This window comes from Aythya marila, assembly GCF_965140915.1.
Source record: "Aythya marila genome assembly, chromosome: 6".
In the NCBI taxonomy this organism is placed as follows: Eukaryota; Metazoa; Chordata; class Aves; order Anseriformes; family Anatidae; genus Aythya; species Aythya marila.
This window is the reverse complement of record NC_139047.1, coordinates 22,285,583-22,300,001: the sequence shown is the minus strand read 5'-3', so window position 1 is coordinate 22,300,001 and position 14,419 is coordinate 22,285,583. Positions and strand designations below refer to the sequence as shown.

The following is a 14,419-nucleotide window of genomic DNA, read 5'->3' as shown; positions in this document are numbered from 1 at the left end:
TGTAAACAGCTGGCGGCCCCGGCAGTGCGCAGATGTCGGCACCCAGGCGGCTGCTTGCTTCCGGCACGGCCTGGGCGGCCCCGGGAACAACAGCGCCCGGCGGAGACGCTCGGTTTCCTTTTCTTTTTTATTTTTTTACGGAATTGTATTCGAAAATTATATATAGCTGAAAGGGTACTAGATGAGCTGAAAAGTCTTAAAGGTTTGTATTGCTCTTACACCCCCCCCCCCCATGAGTGCAAGACGAGCCGCCTGCCTCAAAGCAGGGAGCGCACTGGTAAGAAGCTTCTCCTGAGAGGAGCGCGGTCGGTGAGCGGCTGTTAGGAAGCAAGGAAAAGGTCTGTAGAAGCTGCAATTACTTCCTCTCATCTGGGGTAACACAGCATCTAGGCTGGTGGGAAAGGACTGGCAGTTTGGATACCTTGAATGATAGAAAAACTGCGTGGTAGGGAGGAAGTGCACCAGAGCAGTGGTGTGTCTGCTGTCCCTGTGGTGGAGTTCAGGGGAGCTCACGATGTACATGCAGCATAAAGTTAAAAAGCTCATTCTGGGGCTTTGTGTGGTGGTGTGACTTGTTAAGGAATCTTCTCTTACCTGGTAGTTTGGTTTGGGTGCATTAGAGAAGTCAGTCTGGGTCTGGGTTACTTAAGTAACTCCAGCTCAGCAATGATTGTAGTTGAATTAGATGCATTTGTTTGCTGTACTTCTGAAAATCAGAAAGCAAAAACAGGACCTAACCTGCATGCCTTCTAGTCCAGCTTAGGTTTAGTGAGGTCCAGGTCTATATGGTCCAGAAATGACCAGCCTCCAAAGCTGAGCACTTCTTGGAACTTAAATAGTCACGTAGCTCTGGACTTGCACTACTGAGACTCCACTTGTTCATTATATGGTTAAGCTTTAGCTTTAATGAACAAATAGCTGAGGATTATCTGTAATAGATTCTTTGGATTTCTTTTTCCACTTTTCATACAAAATACATAGGAAGTTTTTTTTCTCCCCCTGCTGTCACATGAGATCTGGTTCAAGTTTTGCTTTCAGTCCATATTTGATGACTTTATTTGCATTATTTGATCTTTTTTAGGTGAAATGGTGCTCCTCTGCAAGATACAGTTCATTAACTATTTTACCTTCATAGCAGTTTCTTGAATTTGTGTTACACTTGCACTGGAAATCTTAAACTACTTAATTAGCAGCAAATTTAAATTAAAAAAAAAAAAGTTAGTCTGCGATATTGAGCTTCTCACCAGGAGATTTAAGCTTTGTCTATGCACTTCCAGTATTGTAGTCCCCATGCAACAGGTAGAGAAACTGAGTTACTGGAGGTGAAATGACTTGCATGAAGTCACACAGAGTACAGATTGCACAAACTGTGGAGTAAGTTCCTGTCACTTGAGCCTAGCCTGGTGCTCTTCCCATTATTAGGGCAGCCTGGTAGCCAGTTTTCATCTATGTCTGTGGAAGCTGATTTTGATACTATTTTTTTTGACTATAACTTGAGCTGTCAGCCCAGTAGAATTCTCGTACGCTGGGGGGTTACACCATGGTTTGTTAGTAACAGATGAAAAAATAGTGTGCTGTAGCATGAAACTCATGCAGAGATGCAATAATTTGAGACGTTCAAATTGATTTCAGAATATGGGCTGGAACATGCCATGCACATACACAGCAACTGTGGGTTTATACCTAATGTGTGCATACATATTGTGCATAATGCATTATGTTACTTCTGCCCTACGTTGCCTAGGGAAAAATACTTTCATTATTGAAAGTTGGTGTATAAGTCAACATATATGAAGTGACCAGAAAAACCATACTCAACAACTAAATGGTGAGCCAAAGCACTCCAATCTGACAATTTTTGTGACTTAGTTATCTAATAATAGTGCTATGAACAAGCCTTAAGCATAGGTGTTTTAAAATTTCTGTTTTTATGTCAATTCAAATATGCTTTGTGTATACTCCCAGTGCACTCTTAATATCCACAGACTTTTCCCTTACAGGCCAGGACAATTGAAAGAGAAGACTGCAATAGTAGAGGTCTGTTTTGTTGTTGTTCCGTTTTGCTTTTTAAATACCAGACAATGACCAAGATCTTTTAGCTGAGTTGTTTCAGTCATGGACTTATATAAGCTGAGAAACTATTTAACTTTTTTTTTTTTTTTGAGATCAGTGTTGTTGCTGATAGCTTCAGTGATTAATGTATGTCGTTTAAATCCTGCAGTGAACCAAAATGCTCCTGATTTACATACAAGAATGTAGTTTTTTTGGCTTGCTTTTCTAAAACAGTCTTTGGTAATTACATTTGATGGTTCGAGGCTTACCAAGCCGTGGTTCCATGTCACTCTTCTGTCAGTGCTGAGCTTGCTGTGACCGCAGGTTTGTCCTCCACTCCGGCCCCTCAGGACTGTTGCCTCCCCTGACCCAACAGCAGGGTTGGCTGTTGGTAACAGTGGCTGTATTGTTGCACTTCAGTCTGACATTAAATCAAGCTCTGGGTGAACTGTGTCTCTGATATAGGGAGTGGCGAAGGGAGTGTGAGACCCCTGGGTGGGCAGCCGGGTAAAAGTGGGTTGGGTTGTAACTGAAGCTGGCTTCTGGGCTGGTTGCAGTTCTCTTGCAGCCTGTGCTGGTGCAACTGCTGCCTCTTGTGGGCCTGGCTCTTCGGAGCTCTCCTGGATCCCTTCCTTGTGCAAAGCTGGCAGAAACCTAATGCCTCTTCCTGTGACTTGTCAGTGGAATTGCACCCTAGCCTGTCAGCACTGAGAAACTCCGGCTTGTTCTTTCTGCTCTGACTTCCCAGAAAGGTTAACACCTCCTCCTTTGTCCTGGTGCCTCTTTCAGATGAGGTTCAGAATGGACTCCATTAAGTGACCTCATTTACTTTGGGGAGGAGTAGAAGACAGCCAGAGACGTCTTTGGACAGTTTTAGCTTCAAGAACGGTTCGACATAAATTTCTTCCGTAGTCTGGGTTAGCTTTAGAGCAGTCAGCTCTTCCAAGACCTCTTTTTCTGTTATGCCAAGACAACTGTTTCTGGGATGTAGTGTGAATCCTATCAGGGAAATGAACAGGGTTAAAAACAACATTTTTGTTAGCCTATCAGTTTACTGCAAGGCTGCACAAATGGCTGTCCTGGCAGTACTGAGAAAGCAGCATCAAGTTGGTAAGCAGCAGCAGCAGCTTCCCCACTGCTCCTTATGTTAACAGTGACATTGAAAAAAATGTCTATCAAATCATGGCCGCAGATCACTTCACAGATCTGTTGTAAACGCTGCACTGTAAGTGATTGAGCGGAGGCAATTAGTGGGCAGTGTTCTCTGTGGAAACGAGAATGCAACTTTTAACTCCTGAGCTGAATGTAAAGCAGCCTTTCTCAACTTGAATTCAGGCAAACCTGCCGCCCTCAGTGATTATTTAGTCACGCTGCTAGAAACAACAGTAAAAAACACTCCCCGTGCCTACAGGCCGCTGTTTACCTTTGTGCTTAGGTCATCTCAGCTGTGGCAGAATTCTCCTAAAATAGTAACAACAGACCACAGTTTCAGTCTAGTGACACTAGAAATTATTGATTGGGTTTAAATTGCTGAAACACACATGGTAGGGTTTGTGGAGTTCTTAAGGTGATATGAAAATGCAGTTGGAAGTCATTTTTTTTTCACTCCTAAAATGCAGTGTGGCTTCACTTTCAGGAAGTTAATGATGTTACACATAACCTCTTGTTCCTGTGGGTTATTTTGTCTGTTTTTGTATTAAAAGTAAGAATTGTTTTATTGGTGAGGAAAACTGCTTTTAATACCAAGAGTACTTAAAATTTTTTGTGTATTTAAATGTTCATTTAAACTGTGTTCATACTTTTTCTGGACGGCATAGTCTGGATTGGTGTAACTGCAGTGAGTTGCAGAAAGCTTGACCACTGGATCTCTTGTTCTGCTTCTATCTGTGAAAGGCCATTTCTATCTAGAAGATGCCTTAATCACTAGAAATACATTTCAGGTAGACCCTGAATGATGTGATGATACTCAAGGAAAATTTTATTCATGAGGTAATTAAGTCCTGCCTTAATCTGTATGTAATCTGGGGCTTCTGAAAAATCCTAGCTGACCAATGAAAGAGCAGAAATTCTACTTCCTATCTGAAGAATGTCTAGTGCTAAAGCAGGAATAGGTCCAAGACTAAGTTACTATGCTTAAAAAGGGGGTTATTAAAATGCTTTACGCTTTCTTTTACTTTTGAGAAACTTAAAGTTCTATCCGTGTTACAGATACTTGGGCTTACACAATCAATGTAAAATTTCTTATTATACATGTTGCTGTTTCTAAATTTTATTTTCTTCCCCTCCGTCTCCTTCATTTTTCCTTCTCTAGGAAAGACTGCATCTTTATAGCCTGATTGCATCTTTATAGCCTGAAAGTGGGAGTTGCTACTGAGTTTGTTCTGCGATCACCTCTTGCTGAGTACCAGGTTAGAAATGCAGAGATGCTTTGGTTTTAATTGATAAATTAATTGTAGTTATGGTCTAAAATTTTGCTGAAGTTGTTTTCACAAACATTGTTTCTTAAACTGAAGCTATTGCTGAGATAATATTTGGGCACAGTGGGTTGACAAAAAACAAAATTGTTTTTAATTTGGATGGCTAACCTAAAATCTTCAGATGTTTACACAGAGTAAACAAATATGTTTAAATATATGTATGAAAGTCTAAATATACTCTAACCTACTAAAACAACTTCAGCTACAAATAAGAATGTAAAATACTAGTTGCCAAAACTAACCAGAGTCAAGCTGTGGAGCTAGCGAAATAATTTGCATTCCATCTAGAACTGGTTTGTGGAGATTGTCTCTCTGGTGTTGCCTTGAGAATCTAAACACCTTCAGTGATTAGTCTGTGATAGCAACATTGGAAATGTTATATCCCTCCAGTTCTGAAAGAAAATGAGACTCTTGTTCTTCTGAAATCTGGGAAGATAAGCTGACAAATAAAAAAGTTTCTGTAACTAATGAGTCTAATCCAATTTTAGTGATTAATAAATGATGTACTTGCATAATTTCTACTTAAACATTTACAGTCTTGGGTTAGACTAGAATAAATGATGTAAATAAAATACTAATGAGCTAATAATAAATATTGCTTATCCCTTGCTAAACTGAAATGTGAAAAGGCATATTTTTTTTTGATATTTCTTAAATGAAGGTAAGTAAGACACCTCATTGGCTTATGGAAGTTGCAGTAGTGTAGGAAAAACTACCAATGTGTTTTATGGTAACCCATTGTGGGGACTAAGAATTTCCCAAAATAAGCATACAGTCATGAGTGGTTAAAATTGTAGGTTTAGTATCTTAAGCCTACTTCTCAGCTACCTACTCCTCAGCCCTTGTTAGTGTCATGAAAGATGAATCATCTTGCCTTTCAATGGAGGGTTGTCTACCCTGGAAAATGAGACATACATGGCTTTAATTTGTGCTCATGGCTGTTTCACCTAAGTGATTTACCCTGTGCTTACACGACAGCTTTACCTTTCCATGGAAATTTTACAACATGATTTCAAGTTTGTTACTTACCGGTAGCTGAGGCTGCAGTTGTAAGGTTTGCATGTGTTAGAAACATGTTTTACAAAATAAAAGAAGTGAATCAAATGAAGCTAGTAGCTTGGTAGTGCATTAAAATTGTGAGTGAAATTCACCAATTAAAAATGTAGAGTGAAATTTGCAAATAGTGCATGTGTTATTGATCCATATGTCATAGATAATGTTGCTTGAAATGGATGATATTTATATATCATTGAAGAGTTAAATAATCATGTTTTGTTGTAGATTGTAATGGTTCCTTTTTATTTGTTACTGAGAAGCTTAATATATTTGTTTTAAACTTAAGCTGATATAAATCCGGCTAGTATTTAGTCAGTAAAACCACTAACTAATTTCACAAAATGAATATCATCATTCCTTCAACACAAGAACTTCATCTTTCATATGCAAAGCCAATTTTTTAAGATAAGCTATTTTTTGCGAATTTAAACTTAGGTTCTTGATCTGATATCATTATGGCAGCCTGAGATTATGTATAATTCTGTTATGCGTAATGTAACATCTGGTTTGAGGATGAGTGTATTTTGGAAATACTATTACTTGCTGTTCTTAATCACTCTTACATTGCTTGAACAGGCTTTATTGTATTGTATTGGGACTTGTAGAGTTAAGATGATAGTTTCTGGTATTTCACTATGTCCTTTCTATTTCATAATTAAAATAAGCTAATAAAATTTACTAATTTCTGTAAGATGTGGAAATAGAAAGGCTTGATTTGCTGAAAGCAGCTGTATAAGAATTTTCAGTAGCTTTTGTCTATTTTATTACCAGATTTTATTGTGTAAAGTCAAGTAAGCAAGTAAAAGAACTGTTACACCTGGGACAAAGCCCTTACTTAGGTAGCTAGAATTAAGTATTGTTTTTCAACAATATAAAGTGAATAAACTGAAGACTAATGAACATTTGTTTAATTTTTCAGTTGGGTACCTTAACATGATTTATTCCTGGAGATCAGTACTTTAAAAAGTACAAGATAGAAAACCTCAATTTTTCTCTCCAAGAAAGTAACGAGTTAGCTGTGTTGATTGGAATAATCTTGCACTAAAGCAGTGCCTCATGCAACACTGGAAATGTATTAAATGACTGTACTATCACTAGCGTTCTAACTATATACACATTAAATGTTTACTTTACAGTATTTCTTTTAGTATAATGAGTTCATTAAAAAAAAAGCTTTTGATGCTAATTCAGAGATCCATAATCTGCTCAGTGTCTTTCACATGTAGTTTTGATGATAACTGACAAGCTGTAAGTTAATTAGCGCAGAACTTACTAATGAGGATGCTAAAATCCTTACTTTCACATTTTTATTGATGCTTTTTGAACAAATTGGAGTAAACTTGACTGTATATCTAATAAGTTTTAAGCACTTCCTGGATGTAGGTGCTGTTCTCAAGCAAAAAAAACCTCCCCCAATTAATTGAATGATAGGGAAGTTTTGAAAAGTTTGACAAGAGAACTCATCTTCAGAAATGGGGATAACCCAAAACCAAAGCAATAAAACAAGGTCTGTTAATTAGTATGGAAGACAGCTTCTTGAATTAATATGTGGTGTTAATTAACAGGAAGTCTGATGTTGTGTTGTAATTACCACCAATATTTTTGACATACTGAGTGACTGAAGGTGAATTATATAGATAGCAATTTAGTAAACACTTCAGAGCCTGGGGACATTTTTTCCTTTGTTTCTGTTTTTTTTAGAAATATGGATAGACTTCTACGACTTGGAGGAGGTATGCCCGGGCTGGGACAGGTTAGTATACAGCTTGTCAATATCTTCTCTTCTTAATATTAATCAATTACTGGAATATGTGTTTAATTATGTTTAAAACACCACCACCCCACACAAAAAAAAATCCAACCACAGAATTCATAATAATAATCTGACTCTAGAGATGCTATATAAATGTATGCAAATCATTGTTACAGCCTGACTGTTTTTCTTGTCAGTATGAACACTTGTGTTGGCACTGTGATTTTACAGAATGTTTATAAACCTTTAATTTGGTGTCTGAACGGTTTAAGTTTGGATTCAAAAGCAGTGAAAAAGGAGAATAAAATTCAAAAATCATTTTCCTATAATAGTGTTTTTTCCGAACAGTATTGTTCAAAATGGCTGAGCATACTCATTTGCTATTTCGATATATCTCTTAATCTTATTTTATAGCTTTTAAGATATATTTCAGTACCTATAATGCCCATCACAACAGTTCTTAAGATACTGAGGTGTATGTAAATGTCAGCATGATGATTTCATCACTTTTGGGTAGCTGTAGCCACTTGTGTGTGTTTTACTGTTTTATGTTGTTTGCTATTGTCCTTGCTGCTGTAATGCTGCTCACAGCAAAAAGACCCCTGTGGCAGCTGTTCTGTTCCAGTGCAAAGCCCACACACATTGTATGGCCTCTCCTACCTCTAGCGCAAGACTTCCTTGCTTTTTTTTTCTGGGCTGGTTGGTGTGGCCAGCAGTCTTCAAAAATAAAACCAAGCTGAAGTTATTACATTGTGGTGCGAGATTTATTCCTGGCTACTGTCAATACAGGGGGTAATTAAAAAAAAAAAACAACACAACAACAAAACAAAAACAAGCAAACAAACAAAAACCTCTGTCCAAAGCTTCTAGGAAGAATTATTTCTTTAAGGAAAAGACAGGTCTTCAGTGGAATTTCCTTTTAGTCCTTTTGGTCTCAGCTGGACACGGTAGCTGGCCTCTTTCTTTTCTCCTGATCTGCCTCAGGAGCTGGGTTCTAAGTCTGGAATCCAGGCTGTCATTCTTCTGGAGGAATCAGTTCTGCTTATCTTGGACTTTGTGATGTGTGTGTTCGTTTTTTTCTGGAATGACTAAAATTGTGAAACCCACAGCTTCTTTGGATTCTGTGTTGTGTTTGTGTCCGGTGTAACTAGGAAATGAGTGGTTTAATACTGAAGCATTTGGTGGTATATTCTAAACTGATTTCCAGCCTCTAGGTGTTTTGCCAAATAAGCTGTAACTTCTTGTGCATAATTTTTTTTCCTTTTTATAGCTAAAATTCTATTCACGCTCTCTTAGTGAATCTTCAAGCAGCTCTTGGTTATTTTTAGTTTAACTTTCTTAAACATTTATTTCTCTTGTTCCTCTGAGCTGCCAGCCTGCTTCATGACTCTTCATTTTTTTAACATCTGCGCAGTCTAATCACTCAAGCTTTCACTTCTTGGTCCTCTCTGAACTTGACGCATATCAAAGCTGTTTTTCAAATTTACAGTTAACTCTCTCGGCTGCGTTCTGAATTTCTCAGCTTTAACTTAAGGCTTGATAGAAAATTGAGGCAGACAATAGAATATGATACTCAAGCTTGATGAACTCCTCTGGCAGCTTTGGCCTGCAAAACTGCTCTGTTTGTTTAAATATGGAGTTGTCTCTTAAATGAATTGATGAGTATGTCTTGCATTAAAAAAAAAGTGGAAAAGTGAATTGCTCTTTATGCAAGTTGCTGCTTGCACTGAATCTCTCTGCTACTGTTGTAGTCTTTTGGTTTACTCAAACAGCAGGAAGGCTATTCAAAACCAATAATCCTGCATCCTTAAGATACATTGTTCATTGGACCTTCAGAGATCACTTCTGTTTTGAATGTTGATTGATTGAGAGATAATTTAGAGTGAATCAGATAACTGAGGTGGAAGAGAGAAATTGGGAAATTTATTGGAAATGCTTTGTCCTGCTGTAAAATAAACAAAGTTACTACCCTTTGGTTGCCCTGGAGTGTTCTAAATAATTGTATGTAACTTTGTTTTTCTTATAGCTGTGTCACAGTTGCCTTTGAAGGTTCTTCATTTAAGGCTGAGCATAGTGATAAACACCTGTTGGAAAGACCTAAGATTTGTTTATATGTAGCAACTTGTAGGAAAAGAAACACTTTCAAATGAATATTATGTAATGCAATTCAGAGACTTTTATTTTTAGCTAGGGGTTTGATTGGTAAGAGGTCTATCACATCATGTTGGATAGTAGTCCATTTGATTTGCTTTGTAACTAATGTTTGAGTAACAGCAAATGCTTGGTAAGCACAGTTCGATCTTGACCATGGACTTGTTTCTCATTGACTTACTTTAGGTTCTTCAACAGTGCTTGTCTCTTTCCCCTTCCTAACGCAACCTGTTCTATTTATTATTCTGTGATTTTTCTTTTTTTCCTATTATTTCTGAACTACAATATGCTGTTCCTGCAGCTAGTTGGATTTGTTGTTACGAATTTATTTTCAAAAGTCTTTTGGTGTCTTGTGTTCTACTTGGGAACCGCTTTAAGTAAATCAATTTTTTCTTTTTACTGTTTGTTCTATCAACGTACTATTGGAAACCGTCCAGAGATATGCTTAGTGGTCGATGGAATTTAGCACTGACTATCTTCATATGGCTAATAAAAGTCTGATGAAGGCAATATGCATGCTATTGTTGAAATAGCACTTTAGGAACGATAAGTTTTCCATCCAGTGACTTGTGGCTTAGAAACTTTGTGGATCATATCCTCTTTATCAGTCTTAGATGGATGAAGCACTGCCATCTTGGGGTGGGGAAAAGGCAAGGGAAAAAAGAGTTAGGGAACACACAGTGATGTGATGTCCTAAACTAAACATCTATCAGTCCTTTCACGTCCCTTCTGTTCATGGAAGTTTAGATTTTGAAGGTACCTCCTTGTGTTGGCTTCTTGTTTGGTCTCTTCTCTTCCTGACTCTGCTTCTTGTCATGTTGGGCTTTTTAGTTATCTCCCCTTTCCTGTTTTATTCTTTTCTGTATTATATCACATTCATATCCCCATGAAACACTGCTCACCACAGAATTTCACCGCTGATTTAGTACTTGGTTTTGCATTGTACATTTGCTGTAGACAAATTAACAGGCTTTGTGGGGTACGTAAAAGCATTCTTCTTGTGCAGCCGGCATGAATTTGGAGCAACACTCCTCTTCATTTTGTATGCTGAACTATTGTTTGCTAGTGAAATCAGTTCCACATATGCCTCTATTAGGCAATCCTACTGGATACTGTTTCAGAGTGTGAGTAAATTGAGAGCAGAGCTTTTTCCCTGACATGTTGAGAACAATAACCCAAGCTATACAAGTTCTTGTCCATGCAAATGCATCCTGTCTCTTTCTCTCAGTCCAGGTGTGAGAGGAAGCAGTGAAATAATGATATTTTTAAATTTAATTTTGATTTCTCAAATGATTTTTTGAAAATAGCTTACATTGCTCTGTCAGTGCAGACGTTCTACTGCAATATATGGAAATAAAATTGTTCCTCTACTTCTGTATTAACATATTTGATGGCAGGGGAAGGGGAAAATATCCAAATGGGAAGGAAGGGAGAGAAGTGACCTGTGTCTTACAAGGAGTGTTTACACCTTGACTTGGAATATAGAAAATAGAAGTGCAGATAGCTATTTTATTTGAATAATGGACTTGCCAATTAGCCATCAAGTGCTTCCATCTGTGAAATAGTTGATCAGATGGGTTAGCTGGGATGTTTCCAGATTAGGGCATTGTAAATGGCACTTGAAAACTGTCACTTTGATTATGAGGTTTCAAGCATTGCACTGTTTGATGCTGTGGAACCTTTTCCCTCATATTATCATGGTTTTTTAGAACATACTGATCCCATTTACTAAATCTATGGCACCGTGGGAACTTGGGAGACCTGCCACTGATTTAAAGTTCTGTTTCATCTGCTAATCTAGCCAGGATGGTTATTAGAAAAGTGCACTACTACTGGTCTGGTTTTCTGAGAGGCTTCAGAATAAGAGTTTATGATCTGGCAGGCAAAGGTGGGTCAGTAGCTCATTCCCAATTATCAATTAAATGCAGGTTTCCTTGCGTTATGTCATGGGAGTAAACTGATGTATATTGAAATAAATGGTATGTTCTAGTTGGCTAATCTTCATGCTAAAACTCCCTTGTGTAATAAAGCACCTTATTGAAATTTGTTTTGGTTAATTGCTTCTTGAAACAGCTTGTTCTTAGCTTGGAGAATACAGGTGTGTTCATAGAATACTGTTGTCTTTAACATCAGGAACTGTGTTTTTCTTTGGAAAGATACGGAGTGCTTCTTGTAGTTCTTCGTATCTGTTGCACCTGCATGACTTGATTACTCCTGTGTCTCCTTGGTGTGTACACTTCATGTGGCCTGAATTGTGAGGATACACAGCTCTCTGCTTCCCATGTGTTTCCAGCTTCAGATACTCCTTTTGAGAATACTCTGCAAGAGCAGTAAGTCTGAATTATAGGTCTTAAAATTCTGCATCGTTGCTGTGCCATCACTTTGATGTTTTCCACCACAAATTCTAAGTGCTCAGAATGCTGCTGGTATTGCTGAAATATCCCGTGTACATCCCAGTTGAAGAAGCTAGGTATATAATGTGGGTGGCTGACCCCGGTTCTACCTTTTTCCTCAGAAGCTATTGACCCATTTAAAGAGTAAGAAGTTTTAAAAAAAACTTTCTCAGTGACAAACAGTCGCCCACTGGAAACCATCCAACATCAACTCCCACAAAAAGTTCAAAGACCTTAATCGCCTGTGTGATCTCCTATAGAAGGTCTCAGTTAAATCACTGAATTGGGTTGGAAGAGGTCTGTGGAGGCTGTATGGTCCATCCCCTGCTCAAGCAGGTATCCTTGCTTGATACTTGTTTTATGTATATGATTATGTTTTCAGGGAGTGGAAAAAGCGCCTAGGATATAGTAAGATATAGTAAATTGTTCTCTTTTACTTTGACTGAGATGAGTAGCTTATTGCATCAGTTGGTTGAACAGCCTTGTATTAAAACGCTAAAACTTGCATATCAAATTTAGGGGACCAGTGTGGCCCAGGTCTGCTTACACTGGAGGTGACAGCTCTGTGCATAGTGTAGGCTTAATCTGAAAGTTGTTGGGCATTGCTAAAGGCTGGGTATATTTTTGCCACATTTGAAATATGGTTCAGTAATTGTAATGTTATTTATATCCAACAGTGCTAATGGGGGCAGGAGTATGGGGACATGCTAGAATCGCATTAGGAACTGTCATACAATTGTCTGAGCTGATGGGTACTTACACACAGTGTGTACTTTTTTCATGGTGTAAAAGATGCCTTAAAGTGTGATGGGCCATGCTACAGTCATGCCTTACTAAAAATAACAAAGCTAGTGGGTTGTGCTTGAGCATTATCAGCTTCCTGTGATCTACTATTTTCCTGTAAACTTTGGAGACCGTTTTTAGCTGTCTGCTCTTGGCCTCAGATTTTAAACTTCTTTATTTCTAATAATTAGGCAATTAGCTTCTCTTTCCTCAACTTAATTGCCAGTGCAGTCCAGCTGACTTTCCCCAGAAGAGACAAAGGAACTTGGGCAAGGAAATGAATGTAGTCATAATGAGAAAATAGCAAAAAAGACTAAACAAGAGCAGTCATCCTTGTGCCTCTTGCATTATACCTGTTCACTTGTAACATTCCATTCTGGAAGCAGAGAACAACTCCTGTACAGTGATCTAAATCGCAGCACCTTTGAACAAGGGCTTGTTTTCCTCCTGTGGTAGAGAAGATTTCTCCTCAGGTTTTCCTGGAACCATATGTTAGTGTTCTTTGTGTATTAATGTCAGTGGGTCTTTTAGTTTTTTTTTTTTGTTTTGTTTTGTTTTAAAGTATTACAAATAACTAACCTTCCTTCTGAGTTTTAGTTAACCTGCTTGTGTCCCGAATACCATCTCTTTACAACAGCAAGCCCAAATGTGTAGAACCAAATACTTCCTAAGTGAAGTCTAAGTAAACCCTGTTTAACTGCTGTGCTCCACAAAGTGTGCTTTAGGATGACCTCAGACAGCACACGCTGAGGGCTGACTTGCTGCATTGTGGAATTGTTTAGAATAAGATAGTGAAAAGTCCAGATTGAAGCACAACTTTCTGAAGGCAGGCAAAAATTAGTTATCTGCCATGAGGCTTTTGTTTTTAAACCTCAATAGGTGCTATAATGATAGGAGTAGATGACAGATTAGTTTTGGTTCTATTCTGGAGTGAAATTAACCTTCAGTATTTTTTTCCCCAGTAGTTTGAAGCTGTGAAGAGTAGTACCTCTCAAAGAAGTATACAGCACTATTTTTTTTGTCCCTGTTTTTATTGCTTTTTTTGCTAACAATAACTCTGATAATAGGGAATGTTAATTGCATTGATGCATGCCTTCCCTTAATTTTTCTTGCTTTTCTTGATTTTTTTGCTTCTTTTATCTCAATAAAATTTGATTGATACACTTAAGTGGCCTCTTTGTGTAGCAGTTGGGTTGGGAACGTAACAGAAAATTCTGAGTATTGCAAATTGTATCAGTGGTGTATGCAAATCACTTCATATTGTGGCTACATTTTAACATTGGGTTAATAATTATGTGCTTCTGACAAAACGTCAGACTAACTTAGAGTGAGTCTCTCAAGTACCATGTAGCATAACTAAGCTTATATCAAAACTCAACTAGCATGCAATCATTGCTAAATGCTCTTATATTTTCTCTTAGTAAGCTGTAAGCCTTAGTAGTCTTAAATGATATTTTCTATGGGAACATTGGAAAACAGGAATGCTGTTTTTTTGTAGAAGACACTTAAATTTTATGCCTGTCATTTTGGGTAATTAGGTAAGCAAAATAAATTGCTTACTAAAGGTATATGGGAAATATTGGGTGTGCCCATGCAGGTGGATTATTGTACCTCTTCCATGAAAGTAATGCAAGAGAGAGTGCTGGCAGAAGGATGATTTTTTTTTTTTTCTTCTCAAAGTTTTGAATGGACAGGCTAGAAATGTAAGCTAAATTTTATGGATGTTTCTAGTGATTTTTTTTTTCTTAACTAAA

The 14,419-nt window shown here is 37.8% G+C and overlaps 1 protein-coding gene across 4 annotated transcripts in view; it reads left to right on the top strand.

Annotated features, from left to right (window-relative positions):
* The window catches only part of PSMD14 (proteasome 26S subunit, non-ATPase 14), a 45,837-nt gene that overhangs the window by 630 nt on the left and 30,788 nt on the right, over positions 1–14,419 (top strand). The window contains exons 1-4 of one of the 4 annotated variants that reach the window (XM_082763624.1): positions 60–202; positions 2,001–2,037; positions 4,364–4,460; positions 7,287–7,338. In XM_082763624.1, coding sequence (XP_082619750.1) covers positions 7,291–7,338 — 48 coding nt within the window. In that variant the 5' untranslated portion in view covers positions 60–202; positions 2,001–2,037; positions 4,364–4,460; positions 7,287–7,290. Of the gene's footprint in view, positions 1–59; positions 203–2,000; positions 2,038–4,363; positions 4,461–7,286; positions 7,339–14,419 lie in introns of those variants that run through there. The other 3 variants (XM_082763623.1, XM_082763625.1, XM_082763622.1) reach the window with 3 other exon arrangements.